This window comes from Symphalangus syndactylus, chromosome 6, assembly GCF_028878055.3.
Source record: "Symphalangus syndactylus isolate Jambi chromosome 6, NHGRI_mSymSyn1-v2.1_pri, whole genome shotgun sequence".
In the NCBI taxonomy this organism is placed as follows: domain Eukaryota; kingdom Metazoa; phylum Chordata; class Mammalia; order Primates; family Hylobatidae; genus Symphalangus; species Symphalangus syndactylus.
Genome location: NC_072428.2, coordinates 25,976,680 through 26,001,109, shown reverse-complemented (window position 1 = coordinate 26,001,109; position 24,430 = coordinate 25,976,680). Strand labels below are relative to the sequence as shown.

General features: G+C 37.2%; 1 protein-coding gene and 1 long non-coding RNA gene across 16 annotated transcripts in view; one reads left to right on the top strand and one right to left on the bottom strand.

Moving 5' to 3' along the window:
• The window catches only part of LOC134736991 (uncharacterized), a 267,957-nt gene extending 259,384 nt beyond the window's left edge, over nucleotides 1–8,573 (bottom strand). For all 4 annotated transcript variants that reach the window (XR_010121501.1, XR_010121502.1, XR_010121503.1 and 1 more), the window contains exons 1-3: nucleotides 8,209–8,573; nucleotides 7,041–7,190; nucleotides 2,345–2,415 (exon numbers count right to left, since the gene is read on the bottom strand). This is a non-coding gene — a long non-coding RNA (uncharacterized lncRNA). The remainder of the gene's footprint in view (nucleotides 1–2,344; nucleotides 2,416–7,040; nucleotides 7,191–8,208) is intronic.
• Nucleotides 8,550–23,976, top strand: ARL14EP (ADP ribosylation factor like GTPase 14 effector protein). Of its 12 annotated transcripts, XM_063641892.1 has the most exons (7): nucleotides 8,810–9,135; nucleotides 9,481–9,533; nucleotides 9,882–9,973; nucleotides 16,131–16,202; nucleotides 16,323–16,813; nucleotides 18,308–18,435; nucleotides 22,320–23,976. In XM_063641892.1, the coding sequence occupies exons 5-7, from the start codon at nucleotides 16,388–16,390 to the stop codon at nucleotides 22,546–22,548; spliced, it is 783 nt and encodes a 260-aa protein (XP_063497962.1). In that variant the 5' UTR covers nucleotides 8,810–9,135; nucleotides 9,481–9,533; nucleotides 9,882–9,973; nucleotides 16,131–16,202; nucleotides 16,323–16,387; the 3' UTR covers nucleotides 22,549–23,976. The 12 variants fall into 12 exon arrangements, with proteins under 12 accessions (XP_055138034.1, XP_063497955.1, XP_055138035.1 ...); XM_063641885.1 differs by lacking the exons at nucleotides 8,810–9,135; nucleotides 9,481–9,533; nucleotides 9,882–9,973 and adding an exon at nucleotides 8,584–8,684; XM_063641890.1 differs by lacking the exons at nucleotides 9,481–9,533; nucleotides 9,882–9,973 and having other exon boundaries at nucleotides 8,810–9,026.
• Nucleotides 23,977–24,430: the final 454 nt, after the last annotated feature.

Sequence of the window (24,430 nt, the reverse complement as noted above, 5' to 3'; positions counted from 1 at the left end):
ATATTATAAAGAAAAACATGAAAGCCACATAAATAAACTCTGACTATGCTTAAGAACTGTCTAACCCAGCTCATTTGATAGCCTATTGACCAGTGAGTTAAACAAAACTCTAATTCAATGACAGCAGCATCCTCTGCCCTTTCCAAAAATGCAGGACAGGATAATATTATCTCATGGTCAAGAAATGTATTAAATATGTGGAAAAATAAAATGTAAAAGAGAATGAGGAGAAACTTGGTGAAAATTAGCAAAACAATGCTCTGTTCTCCCTCTGCTGGCTTTTAGGCAGTATTGCTCTTCAAAGATCTGTCCAAAGGCCCATATGAAATTTTTTCAAGGAATCTCAAAAATATCTATAATGTTTTTGTAATTTTTTCCAAAAATATTTAGAATGCTCATAATGTTCATTTAAATAAGCTCCACCAAAGCTAGAGCATCCCAACCAAAGCCATTATTACCTTCTCTTCTTATCACAGATAATGACTAATATAGAAAAGATAGAACAAGTAGAATCTAATGGTTTGACCAATTTTCCAAAAGAGCAATTCAAAAGAAGTAATTGATATTAATATTATAAATATATAATATTATGTTTTCTAGTTTTCTAAGAATATGATGCTTACAGATTGAGATGCAGCCTGATTGAGTAGGAAAAACACTGCATTTTTAGAAAGACAACCTGGGTGTGAGTCTTGACTGTCCCTATCACTTACTGGTTGTACAACCTTTACGAATTGTCATTTATATGTTAGTTGTATAACATTACCATTTACGGAACTAAGTCTCATCAGCCTCTAAATGAGGAAGCTATGCAACAGAATCGTTAAATCCTTTTCCAGTTCTAATTTTTTTTGTTCCCAGTGCTGTTGAATTACTAATTTTTAACAATTAATTTCTGCATTTAATTCACATCATCTGGGTCTTTCGAAGATGTAACCAAAATGGTTCCTGTAATCATCAGCTTCCTTCGTTGATGTTGTGCCAAACACACTGTGGACACCCAGATGAATCCTAATTGATACAATAATGATTGTGATGGCAATAAAGAGCCCTGGGATTTTCATTTGAGCCAAATTCTTTCCTAGTTATATGGCTAGTATTTTGAGTAGCAGCTGTGAACAAATCTGTATTTCCTTCCCCTACACCACCCCCACAACAGTCTGAAATCTTTACTTCAAATGTGACAAATCAGAAGAACTGCTGAAAAACGCAGTTTCAATCTGTCCTTCTGTCCAGTCATTAGTTAAATCCCCTATATCACATTTCTTTAGATCAACTGACTCTTAAATATTGTTATAAGGAAAGCAAGGACAAGGTGGGTGTGAGGTTAGGGGATACTAGCTCAAATAATGACTCCACTTCTTTTAAGTTTAATACCCATCTTTCCAGATTGAAATATACCATGTCATGAATGAGATAATACATGTGAGCTTATCATTCCAGTGTTTTCAGACATAACTGGAGGTCCATAAATAGTAGCAAGAATAATTATAGCTACCAGTTATTGAGAACTCACTATGTGCCAGGCACTATGCTAAACTACATATATAAAAAGTTATACACAAACACACACACATACACAAACACATATTCATTTATTCCCCACGAAAACCCTATAAGGCAGATGCTACTTTCTCTATTTTACAGATAAGAATTTGAAGCTTAGAGAATTAATGTAATTTCTACACATTATCCTACTAGTGGCTGAGCCAGGATTTGAACCAGGCAGTCTGATTCCAGAGCCCACTTAGAGTTTTGTTTCATGCCCCAAGGGGGATACTGAAGCTTTAGAAAGCAATTAGTTATGCGCCCTCCAGAATAACTAACATGAAAGCCAACAATAACAACTTAGAACTCCAAGTGGTGGTGAGCCTGTTTATGAGTGTAAATTGGTGCTGGAAGGAACGTAAATTGATGCAACTACTTTGAAAAACTCTTCAGCAGTATCTACTCAAACTGAACATACAAATTGCCTATAATCCAACAATTCCACTCCCTACTACACATCCAAATGAAAGTGTAAATGTATGTGGACCAAAAGACAGAATGTTCAAATGTTTGTTGCAGCATTATTTGTAGAGGCCTCAAACTGAATGAACCCAATGTCCATCAACAGTGAAATAGATAAAAGAAAATGTTGTCCGTTTCATGTAATAGAAATACCACTCAGCAATGACAAATAATTAATTGCTTACGATGTCATACAACATCAATGAATTTCGAGGACATAATATTGACCACAAGAAGCCAGACACAAAAGAATATATATAGTACAATTCCAAAGCTGAAAGTCCAGAAACAACCAAAACCAATCTATGGTCAAAGAAGTTAGAATGGTGGTTACCTTTGGTAAAAGGTGCTCACAACTAGGAGACAGCATACAAGAGACTTCTGGGGAGCTCATAATTTCTTGACCTGGGTAGTGGTTATACAAATATAAAAATGTATCAAGCTATAGACTTCGAACTTGTGTACTTCTTTGTGGTATGTCAAAATTCAATATGAAAGCTTACACAAAGGAAATGAGAACAATTACTAAGAATTTATTCCCCTCCATTCCCTTTCAGAGTACATGCTATCTCATCCCAAACTTGGGATTCTTGCATGCAAATGTTTCTCTTTTTTTCCTAATTCTTGGTTCCTTTGCAGATTCCCAAGTGCATTTAATGAGAAGCTGTGAATTTCTCACAGGAAACTACCTCACTAGCTGATATCCTAAACTTCAGTTCCACTCTCCGACCACAACTGTTCATTGTTTCAATTTGATCACAGATTTCACTTCCTTGCCTTCAATTTTGATTTTGAAAGCTCCATTTCTCTTCATTCTCAACCAGCTTTCCCTCTTTCGTTCATTTGTTTATTTGAAGAGATTTATCACTTCAACCATTCCACTTACTCAACTAATAGTGCTAGGCTCTTGGAATACTACAGTAAATTAAACTGACATTATGTCTTATCTCATGATTCTCACCATCTAATGACTCCCATGAAAAAACCCTAAACTCTCTTGTCTCTTGTCCTTCTTACACATCTAACTGTCAACTGCTCTTGCTTAAATTAATTCTGTTGTCTGCCTTCACTGGTCCCACACAAGGACAACTATACACTAAAAGAAAAATTGAAATTTTCACATCATTAATTTATGTCTCTGCATATTCATGGTCTCTAACTTCATCTAGGTCCTAAATTCTGCTCTATGTCCCTAGCGAGCTTTCTCTTTATTTTTCCTAAACTCTAATTGAAATTGAGCATTTCATTTATTTACAAAGGGTAGGCAACAAATAATAGTATTAGCAGTGCCTATTAGTACTGCTGCAGTACTAATAACTTTGTTTACAGCGTCTATAACTTTGTCATCAATAGAAATCACATAATTTTTTTGTATCATATTATAGCTGTTACAGATATCTCACGATATATTCATATTCATTACTACTTTGCAATCATGGTAGTTATTAGATTTGACAACAGACCATGCTATTGTATGCATTAGGATAAGTATTGTAGCATTTAAAAAATATGTTTTTTGACACTCCTCCCATCAAGAGGTAAAGATTATGTTCCTTTCCTGTGAATCTAGGGCAAGCTCAATGACTCCCACATAACCAAGAGAATTCAGTGGAAGTGACGCTATATGTTTCCAGGGGCTAAGTCATGAAAGGCAAAGAGGCTTTCTCCTTGCTTCCTGGAGCACAAACCCTGGGAGCTCTGAGACACCATGTATAAATCCAAATACCTTCTGGCTGCCATGCTGTGAGGAAGACCAAACTAGCCTAAGCAAAGAGCCCACGTGGAGACAGGAAGAGAGAGAAAGAGAGAGAGAAAGACCGACGTGGCCCAGCTCCTACTGTTACTTTGATTGGTAGAAACAAATAAGTGCTTCTTACAAGGTCTGTCAATCTGCTCTGGCTTATGGGAAGATAAACTATTCCCAGCCCTGTATAAGTACTAGAAACTGTTTGGCCCACTGCTTTTTGGTGTCTTTTCCCTAGCCTCATGGAGTTTCACCCTTCCATTGCACAGATAAGTACTCAGAGCCAAAGGGAAGTACGCAATACAAAGGAACACTCTTGCAGATGTCCAAGACTCTCTTGTGTGCTACGTCCTCCTCTCAGATACTCTGCCCATCAGCCTCCCCAAATTCCCATCTCTGTCGCCTCCATCTCTGTCGCCTCCATTTAGTGAAATCATCGGTTCTTGTTTGGGTTCCCCTCCCTGTTCTAGGCTCTGGACACTGCCTCCAGATAGTAAGCTGGGGTCACTATGGAACTTAATTCATTTGTTTCCCTTCTCTCAGGGATCACGATCCTGCACTGCCTGTTGGCCAATGTCTGAAAACAATGATTTCATATATACATACATATATGTGTAGATGTATATATACAAACCTTTCCTAAATATGTATAAGTATATATATGATTTACATGAATGTATATATGTGTATATATTATATATCTTATACATATTATATATTTATAATATATATTTTATCTATTTATATAAAATATAATTATATATTTTATCATATGAATATATATTTTATACATATTATATATTTATTTATATATTATATATAATATATTCAGTATATAAATATTATATATAATGATATATACATATTATACATTTTATATTATATATATACATTAATACATGTATATATATAATATATAAACTATATATTTTTTTCAAATGATACTCCCATCTCAGCTTCTCCAGTAGCTGGGACTACACTTGTGAGCTACCGTGCCCAATTCATTTCACATATTATGCTCAATTTTCCAGGTGTTTCTAGTGATAGGGTAATTTTGCAGAAGCAGAAATCCAAATGTAATTGCTAAAACCTAAATTAAAATTGAATTGTGTTCTTTAATCTTAAAATTCATATTCAACGACACAAAAAAGCGGTGTCTCTTTATACTTGACAGTAAAGCTTGTTGCAGATGTTCTCTCAGGTAGCTGTTAGCATCTCTAACTTCCCACTCTTTAATTGGGTATATTCTGACTTCTACCATCACCACATCACTGAAACATGTCTTATCACACCATTTATAACTATCTTATTAGTACAGCCAAGGAATATATTTAGTTCTTTTTATTTTCCTACTAGTTCATTTCAGTCCGAGCTGGAAGATAGGAGTTATTTCCTTACTTGACTTTCTACACCTGTGCTATCCACTCCGGTAGCCACTAGGCACATGCGGCTACTGAATATTTGAAGTGTAGATAGACCAAATTGAGAGGCACTGGAGGTGTAAAACATACACCAGGTTTCCAAGACATAATATGAATAAAAGAACGTGACATATCTCGTTAGTTTTTATGTTAATTACATGTTAAAATGATAATGTCTTAATTATTGGGTTAAACAAGCGCTGTCTCTAAAATTAATTTCATCTGCTTCTGTTTACCTTTTTATATCACTACTAGAAAATTTACAATTGCTTATGTGACTCACATTGTATTTCTAATGGCCAGTACTGCTCTACAACAACCTCTTGCACCGACAGAGCCCTGCTTTAAACTTTCCTTTCTTGGTTTGTGGGTCTCTGTTCTTCCCTAGTTTTCTTGCTACCTCGCTGTCTGCTCCTTCTCAGACTTTTCTGAGACCTAAATCTGTTGTTCTAAAATCGTAGTGTGCTGCAAAATCACCTAGGTTGCTTGCCAAAAATGCAGATTCTTGGATCTTATCTGCAGATATTATGATCTGGTAGACTGGCTTGGAGGACCGAGATTCTGATTCAGTAAAATAGAACAAGAGCTCAGAAATTTAGAATAATCTTTAGCCCTATTCTTTCTCATTTTACCCTATACATGCCATAGGTATCATCTTCCCTATCCCACCCACCTCCAAGGATAGAACTACCACTCACAGACTAACATCTCCCAAAACTCTTATCTTCCAGCTGAGATCCCTCTCTTATCCTGCCCTCTTCTTCCAACTGCCAGCTGTATATCTTCACTTGGAGGTACATTTGATAAGTTTGAGAAAACTTAGCGTATTCAGTATTTAAATTCTTATCTCTGTTCTCCCTAGCACATTCCTCCTTTTGACCTCCCAGTTATCCAAGCTAGAAACCTGAAATAATTCTTTACTTCTTCCTAACCTCTATATCCAATCAGTTAAAAAATCTGACCAATTCTGCTTACTTAACCTCTATCATCTCTATGCCTTTTAAATGTCCTTCATTTAGGGTTTCTCAATCTTGGCTCTACTGAAATATTGAGCCAGTTAGTTGTTTGTTGTTGGAGGAGGGAAGTTGTCCTGTGCGTTGTTAAGTGTTCAGTAGTTACCCTGTCCTTTACCCCTCTAGATGCTAGTAGCACCCCTTGCTGGTACAATCACAATGTTTCTAGACATTACCAAATCCAGTGGGAGGAGGTGAGTGGGAGCAAATCACATTTCATCCCATAGAGCCACTGCCTCAGTTGATGGAGGCCCTCTTCTTAATCATCTGCGTTAGGGCAAGAGTTTCCACCTGGCCCACTAGCCCAGGACTGCATCTCTCGTCTATTCTCTAAACTCCTGATAGTTTTACAGTTTTCACGGGTTAAAATTCAGTATCTCTTATATGGCATAAAAAGGGCATTTTTTGTTACCTACACGCCTTTCCAGCTTTCCACTCTACCCATACTGAAAGGCTTTGCAGTTTCCTTAGGGACGGATGAAAGTCATAAGAAGTGTTAACTATAGACAGTAAGTAAGCTAGTAGCTTATGAGATAAATGCAAAACTCCTAGCATATTTTAAATATAGAATATGAGTAAGCATGTACTTTGTGAAACATAGGCAGGATTATGTAAAATATATATAGTAAGTTAGTAAACTGTAAGACATGCCGAAGTTAAATAGAAATATGATGGAATAGTCACTGATAGCCAAAAAGGGATGGAAAAACTAAGCAATGAGCAATCATGACATCTCTGGGCTATTAACTATGTCACCTCTAAATCAGCCACCCATTGGTTACACTTAGAATAGTCTCACACGTGCTCTGCCCAGGAAATGCAAATAAAACCTGTATCTGTTCAACAACTTACCTAGTAAGCTCTGGCTGTGACCAGGCATACTTCTCTGCTTCTATCCAATAAAGCAGGTATGTACCATTGGCCCAAAGCGCTTTCCACATGTGGGCCGCCTTGCTGACACCTCACCTCTGGTCCTCGTAAGTATACCACCAGCGGAGAAGGCTGTTGTGGCAGATAGGATATATGAACATTACTTAACCCATGATTCAGGTGATGGTGTCCTTCCACTTGCTTGCACCTTATCCTAAGTGTGTCCACTTACCACAACTCTTTCACCTTTTCACTGGATACTTAAATTGAATAGGCTATGTTATTTAATAATCTTAATTTGATCTGTGAGCCTTCTCTGTTTCATTACCTTTAGGATAGCTTGCCTAGTTTACTAGGAAGCCACCATTGCATCAAATTAAGTTCCATGCAGGCATTAATCTCCTCCCAGAACGCTCCTGCTTTAGCCCCTATCATTTTATCCTGTTTATATCCATGTGTTTCTGTCATGACACTTTTCACACCACACTGTGATTAACTGTTTATTCCTCTCTCACTAGTCTGTGAGCTTCTTGGAAGAAGAAATAAATTTTATTCTTTTTGTCTGATCATTACTTAACAAAGTGCCAACCGCAAAGTAAACAGTAAAAGAATTACAGAATGCAACCTCCTGCAGACACAGTTGAAGAAACTATTCATTGTTTTTTCCTTTCTGTCATTCTCTAGTTCTAGGCATCAATCGCCTGCCCAGTCGGGGAGCAGTATGAAAGTGGTGGGAGGACCACAGACTCACTGCAGAAAACAGCTTACAGTAGATGCAGAGAATTATTAGCAAGCTTGGGCCTTGGTGGAGCTTGTCTTATTTGCCTGTTCCTCATTTTTCACTGGGGGTTTAAAACAAGTTATTTCCCTGCTATCCCGACCTTAAGATAATTAAAAGGCCAAGAATCTTTAAGAGACTTTCAGTTCTCCTGGATTCTAGATAATAAAACCCACTTTAAAAATTAATGAGCGCCTATACTATGACAGACAATAAGGATACAATAAAAATACCATTTCTGTTCTGAGAAAATTTACAAGCATCTTCCTGGAGCCTACATTTTACTCGAAGTAATAGCTATTTTTATAGCTTACAATAAAAGATGCATTTTCGAATATATTTCGCTTGAATTAAAGAAATAGAATGTGAGACCTTAAACAAAGGGTCCGTTCTTCAGATCCTTTTAACTCACACACTCTCCTTCAGGGATCGGGGTATTTGGGTGCAAAAGTTTACTATCACGCACAGGTGTAGAGATGTACAAATACGATCCAATTTAGTGGAAACTGTGTCTTGTAAGAGATGGCCCCCAGGGACCTCCCAAATCCCTAACCTCTCGGAGGACTGCAAAAGACAGCATCTGAAGCAACTCTTGCCTCGCCATGAATCATTTGCCACTTCACGCCACGCCACGCCGCCCCGCCCCTTCCGTCCCCGGAGGCCGCCAGACTCGTGTCCGCTCTAGGCTTCTCCCGGACGTCTCTTTGTGGTGGCGTTGGGCTCCTCTAGCCCGCGCTTGCCGTCCTCTCACTGGTAGCGCGGGGACTGGCTGGGAAGCGGTCGGTCGAGTGTGGCCTGTGTGGACGCGCATCTTGCCCGAAGCCAGGCGGAGGAGAGCTCAAGCTAAGGTGGAAGGGGGGCGGGGGAAGCCCTGGGGAGGAGTGGGAGAGTGGAGACGGGCCCCTGGGTGGCGAGGGAGCCCGGCGGCGTCACGGGGGAACCCGGGGAGAGGTGGAAGAGGAGGCCCGCACACGTGATGGGGATTTCCAGCTGCTGGCCGGGGCCTCTCACCCCTACCCCCGCGTAATTCATCTGCGACGCAACGCCTTGAGCTAAAGCCCAGCACAGGTTCTGCCGCCTCTGACCTCTCCGAGGGTCGTCGCCTGTCCTGTAGGCCCAGGACTTTCAAAGCTACGATTTTGACGTGAACTACTTAGGGTTATTGTGGCCTTCAACTCCGTAGACAGCCTGTATCTCTGCTATTTTTATTTTTAATTTTTCAAATCAGAATCCTCTCAACCCTGGCCGTTTGAGGCCAAAGGCTAATGTTTATTTTTCCATCCCGGTACCATGAACTTAGTAGGTGCCCATTGGACGGATCTGGTGGTTTTAGTCATTTGTAAATAGCCGTGAACTAAGGAAGAAATGGATGTGGCCTTTTACAGGGTTGGGGTGGGAATCATTGCAGGGTTTGGGGGCACTCTGTTAGGCATGATAACAACAGCTCTAGGCTTGAGTTTCTTCATCTGTAAATGAGAATGATAGTACTTTCCTCAGGGTGGCTATGAAGGTTCCTGAAATGATGTTTGCCCTAAGCACTGTACCTGGCATGTCCTGACTACCACACTTGAACCAAATCTTTTCAATGGTGTTATGGACTATATTTTTGTTTTAAATTGCCTTTACCTTTCTTATTGTGCCTAGATCTTCCTGAGGATTGAGACTCTTCTCTTTGCCTTTGGGCCCTTTGATTAATGGTAATTGTCGTGTTATAGATAATCAGTATTTGAAGATGACAGGCATAAAAAGTTCACAGTTGCAAGATGCGTGACTTTTGTAGGCGTATGTGCCCATAACTAAAGCTACTGATTTGGGGAGTAGGGGTAGATTAAATTATATTTTTATTAAATAAGAGATAATCTGGGAAGACGCTGTGTAAGTTGTAAGACTCTATGCCAAAAAAAGCCTTTAATTTTTTTCATAAAACATTTCATGAAAACTTTTTTTTATGTTTTTTATAAAAGAGACATCAGTTGACCTAAAAACGAAGTAAATTTTTTGTTTTGTTAAATTTCCTCTAACTGTTACTTTTCCCACTAACAAAGAGACTGGTAACAAACTGAAAAACTATATTAAGGGAAATTAACATATTGGAACGGGTATTTCTGCATCTCCCCTACAAATTTAGGAAGAAAAAGTGAGTTCCCTAATTAATCCTCAATTTCCCTCTGCTGTTGTTTTGTTAGTGGCTGTGGCTGTTTTGCTGTTTTGTTAGTGGTGGGGGGGGTGTTCTGCATTAACACCCCGAAACCCCTGTGATAATGTCCTAGCCCTTGCAAGCGTCATGGCCACGTGTGAGTTTTCTCAGCTTCCTCAACCTAATCTACCTTCCTTACCGTTTGGTAATGGGTAGCAAGAGATAATGCGTAAGAACTCTTTAAAACTACTGATGTTTTAAAGTAAAGCTGGATAATTCCCTGAGCTGGCAGCGTTCAAATTGTATGAGGAGCAAATATTTTGTTTACTGCCTAAGGTAGTAGGAGAGGTCTAATCAAAGTATTCTACATTTATTTCATTCTCTTTTGATTCTTAGGTAGTGCTACAACAATATTAAATGTTAATCTTAGAATCACAAAACATGCTGTATTTAGGCACTAAAGTAAAGTGATGTCAATCCTAAGGCAGCAGAAAGTCTTAATTTTCTCCTATGCAGAATTTTTAAGACAATGTCAAATAAGAAATCTGGACTTAGGAGAGACTTTATTCAAAAGGGTTGTTGCAAAAGGAGAAAAGGGACTTTTGCAATGGGTAGAACCAAAAGATCTGCAAGAATCTCCAAGGAGTGAACTGTGCTAGAAAGTTTTGGTGTGAGGAAGTAGGATATAAGGATGGCTTGATCTATTAGTAGGTCTGAGAATGTTATTCCCTGGCTCTGGCTGAGAGTTGGCCAAAGCTCAGGAACCTGGGGGAAGGAGAGAAACTAAAGTTTGATTAACAAGTATTTTGTTCCACTTGATCTGTAGGGCCAAGCAGATCAGCAAATTATTCATAAATTCATAATTGAAGCAAAAAATGAGAATTTGGAGGGTCTTTCTTTCGCCTGGTCATAGGTAAACAAGGGGGGGATCCTTGAGTCTTACCTAACTCAAGGGTGGGAAGATTTTTTAAATTTTAGCTAGTAAAGAACCAGCACAGGGCTCAAGCAAAATTCAGCTTGCCAAAAAGTGTTCTTATTATTTGACATTGAAAAGTATTGAAAACCTGGATTTTATTTATACCATGGTGAATCTTTCTAAGACTGGGGTTTTTGTTATTGGTTTGCTTGTTATCCTATAAGAAGCTGGATTTTTTTCTTCCATGAAGAGTACTAGGTTTTATATTGACCAAAGTGTTTGGAGCACATTAATCTTTTCTTGCGTTAAAAGATTATTGAAATAGGAACTGGTAAGGTGCTATAACCAGTTTAAATGACAATTAAAAGTAGACATGTTTATAGAGCAGGAATATTGAAATAAATGTTCAAGTGAAGGCAAAATTGGCTGCTTCCACAGTGAGACAGAAGTCCACTGAACCTTCACCAGATAGAATTTACAAGAATACAGACAATTATTTTGCATTGCTGTTGGTTATCTACAGTTGACAGTTGTGAAATAGCTCCAAGATGCTGAAGGAATCAGACTTCCCATGTAATCAGAATGTGAAAACCTGAAACGCTGTGCTCTCAACAGTGCAGTTTTCTATTGAAGCAGATGTTTTTCTCTGTCCTTAGTGTATCCAATTTAAATCTCCTCTCCCCCAATAATCTTCCCTAGAGTTAGACTTCCTTTAAGGCAAATACGTATCTGTGTTTTTCTTACTCTTTTTTGCTATCTTCTATAAAATATAGAAGTACATTTTATATTTAAATTTTTTAATTGAATTATCTGAAGCAGTACATAGCAAACTGTAATGTGCTTACAAATCACTTGCGTATATTTCTGAAATGCACATCCTGACTCATTGGGTCTGGAGCTGATACTGAGATTCTGTACTTTTACTGAGGTCTCAGGTGATGCCAGTGCTGATTCAGGGAGAGTAAAGAGTAATGCATTTCCAACTATATTAAGGAAGGGGCCAGATAAATCATCGTTATGGAAGAACATAGCACTGTACTGTAGGTGAAAGGAACAATATGAACTTGCTGGACTGTCATTTGCAGAAAATAAAATATAAACTGTAGGCCACATTGCCAGAACACAGACCAAAATGAGCAAAAACAGTTGCTAGGAAACAGGCCCAAATGCAGAACTTTAGCTTATAGGAGGAAGTCAGAAAGAGCTGGAAATGAGAACATTGAGGAATATAACAGAGGAGGAACAACCAGAGGGTGTAATTTTTAGAATGCAAACAGTGACCACTTATGATCAGTGTCTGAAATTTGGTGTTCCTTGAGCTAGCTGGACTTGGACTCTTTGACAGTATGTGAACAAACTGCCTAATCGTAGATCAGAAAGCTAACCTGTGGAAGACTTTAAAACTACCTTGACTCAGGTGTGTGCACTTTTACTCAAGTGAGTGGGATTAGTTTGCCGCTGAGTTTTAATCTGTGTAAAATTTAGTTTTTATCACAGTTGACAATGTCTTTTATCAGATAGGATATTTTAATTTTAAAATGAGCTGATCCTGTAAAGAAGTAATTCATTGTCTGAAATTCAAATCTAACAGGGCATCCTGCGTTTTTTATTTGCCAAATCTGGTGACCCCATTTTCTGCATCCAGTAAGTAGAGATCTTTCTTTGGTGCCAGCTCAATGTCCTGCCTGTTACTAAGAAAAACTGAACTTCCTGTAAACAAATTACAGGACCCACCTACTCAGAAGGCTGAGGTGAGAGGATCACTTGAGGCTAGGAATTTCAGAAATAGGTATTCAACTTCACTGGCACAAGTTACAGAGTCTATTCCATTAGTTTCCTTTAATCGTGATGAGCTCTGTTGAATTTTGTAGTAATTTAGCCATGAATAAAGGAAACTAATGGAACAGAGACTCCCCAATAACTAAGGAAAAAAAATTTTTATCTAAAATTAAAATTAATAGAGTAAATGAAATTACCCTAAAGGGTAAAAATGTATTATTACTATGGACAGATAAGGTTTCTAAAGTAATTAGTTTCCTAAATCCAAGATGCTTTTCCTATCAAATATGACCATGGTAGCCCAAGTTTTGAATATTAGGAAATAACTTTATGGCAAAAAATTTCCATTATAGATCTGTGGCTAAAAACTGGTGATGGTTACCTCCAAATAAAAAGAATCTGTGGCATTAACAAAATATTAAGCATTATTTTCTGTACAGTGATGAGGGATAGTTGTCCTAGTTTCCCTTGTATTAAGAAAGGTTGGGCCAGGCACGGTGGCTCATGCCTGTAATCCCAGCACTCTGGGAGGCCAAGGCGGGCAGATCACGAGGTCAGGAGATCGAGACCATCCTGGCTAACATGGTGAAACCCCATTTCTACTAAAAATACAAAAAAAAAAAAATTAGCCTGGCATGGTGGCAGGCACCTGTAGTCCCAGCTACTCTGGAGGCTGAGGCAGGAGAGTGGCGTGAACCCAGGAGGTGGAGCTTGCAGTGAGCTGAGATCCCACCACTGCACTCCAGCCTGGGTGACAGAGCGAGACTCCGTCTCAAAAAATATGTATAAAAAATAAGAAAGGTCAAAGCCAGATTGTGTCCCTTATTTGCTAAGATACATTGCCACATAGTTCGTTGCCTTGTAACTTTACCTCTGATTTCCTTTTTCTCCTCCTTAATTTATCTTAATCCAATTATCTGTTTGAAGAAAAAAAAAATTTTTTTTTTTTTGAGATGAGAGTCTCGCTTTGTCGCCCAGGCTGGAGTCCAGTGACACAATCTCCGCTTACCCCAACTTCCACCTCCTGGGTTCAAGCTATTCTCGTGCCTCAGCCTCCCATATAGCTGCACTACCACACCTGACTAATATTTTTGTGTTTTTAGTAGACACGGGGTTTCACTATGTTAGCCAGTCTAGTCTAGAACCCCTGGCCTCAAGTGATCAACCCACATTGGCCTCCCAAAGTGCTGGGATTACAGGCATGAGCCACAATGCCTGTCTAGAAAAAATTTTTCTAATTATTACTGTGATAGAAGCCATTTTATCTGATTTGATTGGGACCTGTATTAGTTCATTTTAAAAACTGACTAAAACACAATAAATGAATATAAATATACTCTATTTTTACCAGCTTTAAAACTTTTTTCAGTTAAAATGTTCAGTAACATTTTTTAACACTTTAAAGTGTATTTTATTTTTTAACTTTCTAAATATAGTATTTTGACCTAAAACACAGACATTTATTCGCCTTTTTTTGTTACCTGAGGCCAGGGTCTTTTCTTTTTATGTGATTTTGCTGACTATTGTTTTTCTCTGCGGAAACTACATCAAAATGTGTTTAAGATTTCTCTCCAGTTTTTTTTTTAATTTTGCAAAGCTTAAAAACACTTGTAAAATTGCCGAATCCTAGACTTCACGGTACCTCACTACCACTCAGATTTCAGTGGTTCACCTTTTTTCTCAACAGCAGTTTTTTTCCTAATGAGTTGCATTGGTTGCATCTTTTCTTGAGAATTCAACTTTTTTTTTAATTTGCTTTGAAAATTTTTATTTATGAAAAATTTCAAATAGAAAGTGTGGACAGTAGTGAAGCACTTACGTACATGTCACCAAACCTTATTTTCTGTAAATCTTTTTGGGGAAAATAATGTTTTTTCCCCTCAGAAGTATCCACAAATGTGATATATGTTACTCTCATGTATATTTTAGTATATATTCATGTTTCATCTGTAAATCTTATATACTATCTTATTTTTTAAAATTTTACCTTTAATGATGATACTATATAACCTTTACAACTTTTTGCACTTAAGATTGTCTTTGAGATTTATTCATGTTGATTCATGTAATTCATGTAGTTTATTCATTTTAACTGTTACGTGGGAGTCTCTTGTATGAGTAACAATTTCACATCCTTTACAATTAGGTTGTCATCTTTCACTGCCAAAGGCAGTAAATGCTGAAAGTTTTCGTATATAACTTGTGCTCGTATTGGAGATATTTTTCTCCAGCTGACACCCAGAACTGAAAAGAGCTGAGTCCCAAGGTATATGCCTCCTCAGTTTTACAAGAAATTGCTGAAGACGTTCTAAAGCAGTTGCAGCAATTTACATTCCTACCAAAGTTATTATGTGAGAGTTGGACACATCTTAAACCAGATATCAGATTTTTAAATTGATTTCAAGCAAATGTTTAAGAAATGATATTTAAAGTGCATTTTCCTAGGAACTATGAGGGAAACAGTTTGTATGCATGTATTGGCTTTTGTTCTCTTTCTCAGTGAATTGCCTAACTATATTTGTTTAGTTTTCCAGTGGACTCTGTCATTTTCTAATTGATTTTTAGAAGCGAGGAGTTACTTGAATATTTACGATAATAATCCTAACAACACCTTTCAAGTGTCGTTTTTTTCTCCTTTAGTTATACAGAAATGTGTAAATTTTACATATAATCAAATGTATCCATCTTTTTTTAATTTTTTTGGTACCTGCTTGCTTGTTTGAAAAATTCTTCCGTACTTCCATGTCAGAAAACCTTATTTTCTCATAAACATGTTTAGTTTTTCTTTTCATGTTTAAATATTTAATCCCCCTGTTAATTGATTTTTGTTTGTGCAGAAGAGATCTAATTGTTTTTCCATATGGTTAAAGTACCTTTTTCATTAGTGTGTGATACCCATCAATTAATAGTACCACATGTCATATACCGAGCCCTCATCTACTTATGGATCTGTTTGTTTGTACTATACCAATATCATAGTTTTAATTAGAATAGGTTTATAGTAAATCAATATTTTACTGTATTTTCCTTCAAGATTACCTTGGCTTTCTTAGACCTTTGCTCTTTCATATAGACCAGCTTGCTAAATTCCAAGGGGGTGGCAGTAGAATATCTGATGGAACTTTGATTGTAATAGAACTGAATTTACAGATGTATTCCTGGATAATTGACATATTTTTTATAATGAGGCACTCCATGATATATACCTGCATTTATTTAGGGTACCGTTTTTGTCTTTCAGTTTGATAATTTTCTCCATGAAGGTCTTGTTATATGTCTTTTGTAAGATTCACATATTTTGTAAGATACAGTGTTTTTTGGTTTCTAGCATCCCTGGTGAATTCTCTTATTAGTTCTAATAGTTTGTTAAACCTCTTGTATTTCTCACGTATCTTTGGATAATATTTCTTATTTCCTCCTTTTTAATTCTTATGTGGTCTTAAATATAATCTGTAATTGCAGGTGTTTTCGTGAAGTTCTGACTTTACAGGGAACACTTCCGTTTGATTATTAAATGTCTGTTGTAAGACTTTGGTAAATACCTTTTTTATTCCTTATTTTCTTTTAGACAAGTGTTGAATTTTATCAAATGTTTTTACAATTTCCTAGATAAACTTGCAGCACAAATTTGATTCTCTTTAATATTTTCTCTAGGGTGATCAGCCCATGACCTAAACCTCCAGACAAAATAAAACAGGGAAAATTTGCTAGAATCAAGAATGATGGATCCATGTTCAGTTGGAGTCCAGCTTCGTACTACAAATGAGTGCCATAAAACCTACTATACTCGTCACACAGGTTTTAAGACTTTGCAAGAATTGTCATCAAATGATATGCTTTTACTTCAGCTTAGAACTGGAATGACACTTTCTGGGAACAATACAATTTGCTTTCATCATGTAAAAATTTACATTGACAGATTTGAGGATTTACAGAAGTCATGTTGTGACCCATTTAACATACACAAAAAATTAGCCAAAAAAAATTTGCACGTAATTGACTTAGATGATGCCACTTTTCTGAGTGCTAAATTTGGAAGACAGCTTGTACCTGGTTGGAAGCTTTGTCCAAAATGCACACAGATAATCAATGGAAGTGTGGATGTTGATACTGAAGACCGCCAGAAAAGGAAACCTGAGTCAGATGTATGTATAATAGTCATTTTTTCCTACTTTGTGAATTCTACCATGTAGGATTTTGCTTAACTATAAGAAAATCATATTTACATTATTACTATATTTGTTAGCATACAGTGAAATAAAAGGAGGGGGTGAAAGTGGATGATGTTTCTAAATATTATTCACATATACTGAAGGTGAAGATTGGGGGATAAAGAAAGTAGGCTTGCAAAAGTAATAATAAAATATGCCTAAGACTCCAAGCTACAACTTTCAGTATGAAGACTTTAGGAATGGGTTTTAGAATATTCTGGCCAAGCCAGGATTTAGTTTCTTTTCTGATACCAAAGTAACTACATGGGACATGGCAACCAGCAAGGGTCTTTGCAGCAGGATGAATTCGCCTTTATATGAAGGACTTGGAAATCACTGCTTTGAAAGGAACATTAGAGAGGTGACTTACAGTTATTTTTTATTTCACTCTTTTTTTCTCCTTTGACACTATCTCATTCTTGAGTTTTTTAAATGCTTGTGAATTTTCTTTGCTTCTGGTTCTGAATTCCTACTTGATATGGTCAAGGCTAATTTTAGGACTCCTCGTGGTAAAAAAAATAATAATAATACATTTTTACATTGTAAAGTATTAAATATTTTACCTCTATTCCTTATTGACATGCTTACGTGCATATTTAACCATATCAGAACAACTTAAGATTTCATAAAGCTATCTTTTGTGTAGGACAAGTATATCAAAGAAGCACATCTCAGAATTTTTACTTGTAATTATTTCATAATTCTTACTGTTGGAATATTTTTCTCAGTTTTCTCCTTTTTATTAAACCAAGTTAAAAGATAGTTGAAATTTGAAATTACTCCATTTTCCGATTGTTCTCTTCTCAGGGGAACATCTTGAGGGCCCAGTTTATCTGCAGTTCATACTAGATACTTGCTGATAGTGTCATTGTAGATGTCCTCACCTGATCTATCCAATGTTCTTGTAGAATGTATCAGCTGCAGCTCTTTCCTCCCCAAATAACAAACATAAACCGTTAAACACCGAAATTTTGTTTCACCAAAACTTTTCAAAAAGATTATAATACTATTCTAGAACTTGAAATCATATTCTCTGCTCTTAAAAATATATAAAATACAATAATAAGGACCCAGGATTGTTAGGAAATCAGTTATGTGCCACTGGATTATACAGCAGTTTTTGTGCCTTCTTACCTGTGTTGGCAGCAGCCATTGCAGTTTTCACAGTGCCTTCCTCCTCTGCTCCTAATATACCAGAGACTAAAATCAAATAATGGAAATGTTACTAATACATTAACCAATACGCTTTGAATATGGTCTAGGGCCATGTAAGTTTTCTTGCACTTAGGCTCTAAAACCTTGTTTTCTTTTTTGTGTGTTCCAGACTGTCTTCTACGTTAGGGAATCATCTGGTTTAACATTAAGTGAAATGTTAATCTATTGTCTGATGTCAACATTTGAGTTGATAATTTGTTTACCTTTCTTCAGGGAAGAACTGCTAAAGCTTTGAGGTCATTACAATTTACAAATCCAGGAAGGCAAACTGAATTTGCTCCGGAAACTGGTAAAAGAGAAAAAAGAAGGCTTACAAAAAATGCAACCGCTGGTTCAGACAGGTAGGCTAAGTGTTACTGAAGACATGTTAACTTGCTGCTTCACATCTGCATTGTTCCCCTATTTTTCTCTTAAATTTTGAATTTTCTGGGTTCATATTTTAAATTGGATAATGTGGAATTAGTAAAAACCTATGAAGGCCTTTGTTTTTATTCATATAAAATTAAGGTATCCCTTTCAACTCCAAAAATTTGTTTCTAAGAAGGTAGCAATGAACTGAAGAAATAATTTTGGCATGAGAGTTGAAATAATTTTTGCATGAGAGTTAAAATAATTACAATTAAAGTAATTCACTTATTTGAAAAGCGTTGTTATATATATATATATATATATATATATGGACATACCTCATTTTATTGGTGCTTCACTTTATTCTTTACAAGGTGCTATTTTTACAAATTGAAAATTTGGCAACTCTGTGGTAAGCAAGTCTATTGGTGTCATTTTTCTAACAGCGTGTAATCCCTATCTCTGTCGCATTTTGGTAATTATTGCAAAATTTCCAACTTTTTCATTACTATATCTGTTATGATGATCTTTGATGTTACTATTATAATTGTTTTGAGTCACTAGGAACCACACCAATGCAAGGTGGTGAACTTAGTTGATAAGTGAGTGTTCTTACTGCTCCACCTACTGGCTGTTCTCTAGACTCTCTCCCTCTCCTCGGGTGTCCCTGTTCCCTGAGAAACAAATATATTGAAGTTGGTCCAACTAATAACCCTGCAATGGTCTCTAAGTGTTCAAGTGAAAGGAAGAGTCAAGTCTCTCATTTTACAAAAAAAGCTAGAAATGATTAAGCTTGGGAGGAAGGCACGTCAAAAGCTGAGACAGGCCAAAAGCTGGGCCTCTTGTGCTAAACAGCCAAGTTGTGAATGCAAAGAAAAAGTTCAGGAAGGACATTAAAAGTACCATTCCATTGACCACAAATGGTAAGAAAGCAAAACAGCCTTATTGCTAATATGGAGAAACTTTAAATGGTCTGGAATAGAAGATCAAACCAGCTACAACACATTCCCTTAAGCAAAAGCCTAATCCAAAGCAAGGTTCTAACCTCTTCAATTCTCTGAAGGCTGAGAGAAGTGAGGAAGCTTCAGAAGAAAAGTTTGAAGCTAACAGAGGTTGGTTTTTGAGGGTAAGGAAAGAAGCCATCTCCATAACATAAAAGTGCAAGGTGAAGCAGCAAGTTATTAATGAAGGTGGCTACACTACTACCCAACAGATGTTCAATGTAGACAGCCTTTTTTTTTTTTTTTTTTTGAGACGGAGTCTTGCTCTGCCGCCCAGCCTGGAGTGCAATGGCGCAATCTCAGCTCACTGCAACCTCCACCAGCTGGGTTCAAGCGATTCTTCTGCCTCAGCCTCTCAGGTAGCTGGGGCTACAGGCACATGCCACCACAGCCAGCTAATTTTTTGTATTTTTAGTAGAGACAGGTTTCACCGTGTTAGCCAGGATGGTCTCGATCTCCTGACCTCGTTATCTGCCCACCTTGACCTCCCAAAGTGCTGGGATTACAGGTGTGAGCCACCACACCCGGCCAACAAACATCCTTCTAATGGAAGAAGATGCCATCTTTCTTTTTTTTTTTTTTTTTTTTTTGAGACGGAGTCTCGCTCTGTCACCCAGGCTGGAGTGCAGTGGCGCGATCTTGGCTCACTGCAAGCTCCGCCTCCCAGGTTCACGCCATTCTCCTGCCTCAGCCTCTCCAAGTAGCTGGGACTACAGGCGCCCGCCACCATGCCCGGCTAATTTTTTGTATTTTTAGTAGAGACGGGGTTTCACCGTGGTCTCGATCTCCTGACCTCATGATCCGCCCGCCTCGGCCTCCCAAAGTGCTGGGATTACAAGCGTGAGCCACCGCGCCCGGCGAAGATGCCATCTTTCATAGCTAGAGAGGGGAAGTCTATACCTGGCTTCAACTTTTCAAAGGACAGGCCATCTCTCTTGGTAGGGACTAATGCAACTGGTGACTTTTAAGTCAAAGCCAGTTATTTACCTCTTCGAAATCCTAGGGTCCTAATGATGCTAAATGTACTCTACCTGTCCTGTATAAATGGGACAAAGCCTGGATGGCAGCATATCTATTTACAGCATTGTTCATTGAATATTTTAAGCCCACTTGAGAGACCTCCTGCCTAGATAAAAGGATTCCTTTCAAAATATTGCTACTCATTGACAATATACCTGATCACTCAAGAGCTCTGACAGAGATGTCCCAGGAGATAAATGTTTCATGCCTCCTAACACAACATTCATTCTGTAGCCCACGGATCAAGGAGTACTTTGACTTTCAAGTCTGTTATTTAAGAAATATGTTTTGTGAGGCCAGAGCTGCCATAGATAGTGAGTGATTCCTCTGATGGATTTGGGCAAAGTAAATTGAACACCTTCTGGAAAGGATTCACCATTACAAGAGTTTGGAAGAAGATTCGAGTCCTCATGGATGACTTTGACGGGTTCAAGACTTCAGTGGAGGAAGTAATTGCAGACGTGGTGGAAATAGCAAGAGAACTAGAATTAGAAGCAGAGCCTGGAGATGTGACTGAGTTATTGCAATCTTGTGATAAAACTTGAATGGATGAGGAGATTCTTCTTAGAGATGAGCAAAGAATGTGATTTATTGAGGTGGAATCTGCTGGTGAGGATGCTGTTAACATTACTGAAATGACAAAGGACTTAGATTATATAAACTTAGTAGATAAAGCAGAGGCAGAATGTGAGAGGATGACTCCAATTTTGAACATTCTACTGTAGGTAAAATGCTATCAAACACCATCACATGCTACATAGAAATCTTTTGTAAGAAGAGTCCACTGATGCAGCAAACTTCACTGTAGTCTTTAAGAAATTGCCGCAGCTACCCTAGCCTTCAGCAACAACCACCCTGATCAGTCAGCTGTCCTCACTGGGGCAAGATCCTCCACCAGCAAAAAAAACTACAACTCATTGAAGTTTCAGATGATTGTTAGCATTTTTTAGCAATAGAGTATTTTTAAATTAAGGTACATACATTTTTTTCTTAGACATAAGGCTGTTGCACACTTAATAGGCTATAGTGTAAGCTTAACTTTTATATGCACTGGAAAAGCAAAACAAAAAAAAAAAAAATTGTGTGTGTGTGTGAGAGACTCACTTTATTGGTGGTGGTCTGGAACCAAACCCACAATACCTCCGAGGTGTGCCTGTAATTCATATATCTCTGTTCTATGGGTAGCAGCTAAAAGGTAATTACATTTTATGAGAATACAAGGTTTTTATTTTTTACATGTCTGAAATAGAAATGCAGTTCTGTATAGTCAACAGAATGAATGGGAGAACTAAATTGTTTAGAATATGACTCTAAAACAAATGTTAGTATAATCATTCAGAATTTTTTTTAAGTTCAGTCAACATTTCTATATATGCCATCTATTCCATCTGTTAAAATTTACCATTGAGTCATTTAAATATTTTTAGGCCAAATTTACCAGAGTCCATTAAAGAACAAGAAACATTAATTGTAGTATAAAAATCTATAGAGGCGGTATACTATAATAAAAATAAAACTGTGTTGATAAAACAGTGAAGAGACTGGTAGCTAATAACGTGAACCACTATTAACCTGTCATTCTTTTTTGTTTGTTTAAAGTAAAGGGAAAATTATGGACTTCAAGAAGCATATTCAGAATTTTTAGATTTGTCTCAACACTCTAGAGTTAGGTCTCCTCTTCTCACATGGAGTTCATTTACTGCTGACGATAGAATAAGCCTTGAGCCTGATAAATTATAGATCATTTTGGCATGACCTCATCTCAAAATATTTTATCTCTTTTTTTTTACTGTATTTTCAATTAAATCAAAAATAACATCTTTATGAGGTATAATTCATTGTGTTTTATTTTACAGACAAGTGATACCAGCAAAGAGTAAGGTCTATGATAGCCAGGGTCTCCTGATTTTTAGTGGGATGGACCTCTGTGACTGTCTCGATGAAGATTGCTTAGGATGTTTCTATGCTTGTCCTGCCTGTGGTTCTACCAAGTGTGGAGCTGAATGCCGCTGTGACCGCAAGTGGCTGTATGAGCAAATTGAAATTGAAGGAGGAGAAATAATTCATAATAAACATGCTGGATAATCTGTGGTACCAAACTATGGAGCCTTTAAAGGTCTTTATTTCTAAAAATCTGTTACTCTAAGATACATTTTAAGCTTGATTATCATATGACAAAGATTTTAAAACCATCTCAGTGTGCCCTAATTTTTCATCTTGGGTGCTTTAAGATTCACTATTTGATATAAATTCAGTTAGGCTATTTTTCAGTAGTCAGCGTTAAGCCTGTCTGGATCAATATAAACAAGTAGGGTGTAGGCAGTCCTCTATTTGCATGTTTCCCATGGGCACAAATTTCAGTGACCTAGATTTAGTTTAAATACCAGTTTCCTTACTAGGAAGGAAAGAAAACTGGTAAGGAAACTGTTGTTAAAATCTAGGTTAAAATTTTAGTTAGCACAGTGTAACTCTTGAGTAATTACATGAAGTACAAACCTCTGCTAGCTCTTCAGTCTACAGATCACTATGTAAATAACAGATATGCTTCATGATTAGTGACCAGTTATGTTACTTCTTTCAAATTCTTCCAGTGGTTTGTCCCTGTGCATCTGTTATTCAGTTCACTTACAGCAGAGCATGTAGTTATGCTGTCCCTTTGTCATCTACTTGACATTTTATAGAAGTGAACACTTGAAAGAACTGGTCAGCAAAGATGAAAGTGCAGCAAAGCAATGAAAAATGATAACACTGGAAGTGAAATTTTAATCAAACATAAATGAATTTTTAGAAGAAGTCACTGACCATGGGAATGTTGTTCTTGCTGCTGTGTATTCATAGGAGCTTAGTGAAGGCAAACATCAACACAAATAAGAAAAGTGGTTGCAATAAGGACAAATACGTCCCAGAGGAAGTGATGGTTAAAAAAAAAACAAACTTTAAAGGATATTTAATGTGAATATAGAAATATTTCACAACATTGAAAGCACAAGCAATAAAAGGGTGGAAGCTGACCCAAACTTACAGGGAGTATGGCAGTTTGCCATGAACATGAAAGATGCTTACTCAGTATGGTAGGTTACTTGCCAGAAAAAAAGGCAAGCCCTATTCAAACTACTTCGTTTTTACAATGAAATAAAACACTTTAGTTCTATTTCTAATGTTTTAAATTACAGTGTACTAAATATTTTTAAACATTTTTGCATTTTTTTTCCTACGTTTATAACTGATCTTAAGAGTTTTTAATATTTGAGCAGAACCTTAAAGGTCATGGAACAATCATCATTTTTCCCATTGATTATGAAGATTGCAGGACCATTTTTATGGTCCCACAGTACCATGTGAAATGAGGATCGCTTGTAGCTGGGAACAATGCTTGCTTCAGGGAAAACTGATTTTGATAGAACCGACTAGTTGAGTATTAAACTGTTTTGGAAATAATTTATGTATCTACGTGCTGAAATATATTTCTCTTCTCGCCACTTATTCAAATAAAAAATGTTTTAATACTATAAACTTTTCATTGTTTGCGCCATGCTGTCCTTGTCAGAATTGTGCTGGCGGACAAAAACTTGATGTATAAAGCATGAATATACACACAGTACTTAAACAGATACTATATCTGTGGTATTAAAATTTTGGGGGTGGTTGATTAGGATTATAAAAAGACTCCTTAGGGAGTGATGATGGAAAAGAGAAACACTGGTTCATACAGAGTATAAATAAATTTTTTGGAAATTGATTGCATCTTGATGTTGGAATTTGCTTGGATGCTGTTTGGAGGATGGGGGAATGGTATCATCTCTTTGCTTTTATTTATTTTTATTTTTTGAGACAGAGTCTTACTCTGTTGCCCAGGCTAGAGTGCAGTGGCTCAATCTCGGCTCACTGCAACCTCCACGTCCTGGGTTCAAGTGATTCTCCTGCTTCAGCCTCCTGAGTAGCGGGGACTACAGGCATGTGCCACCAC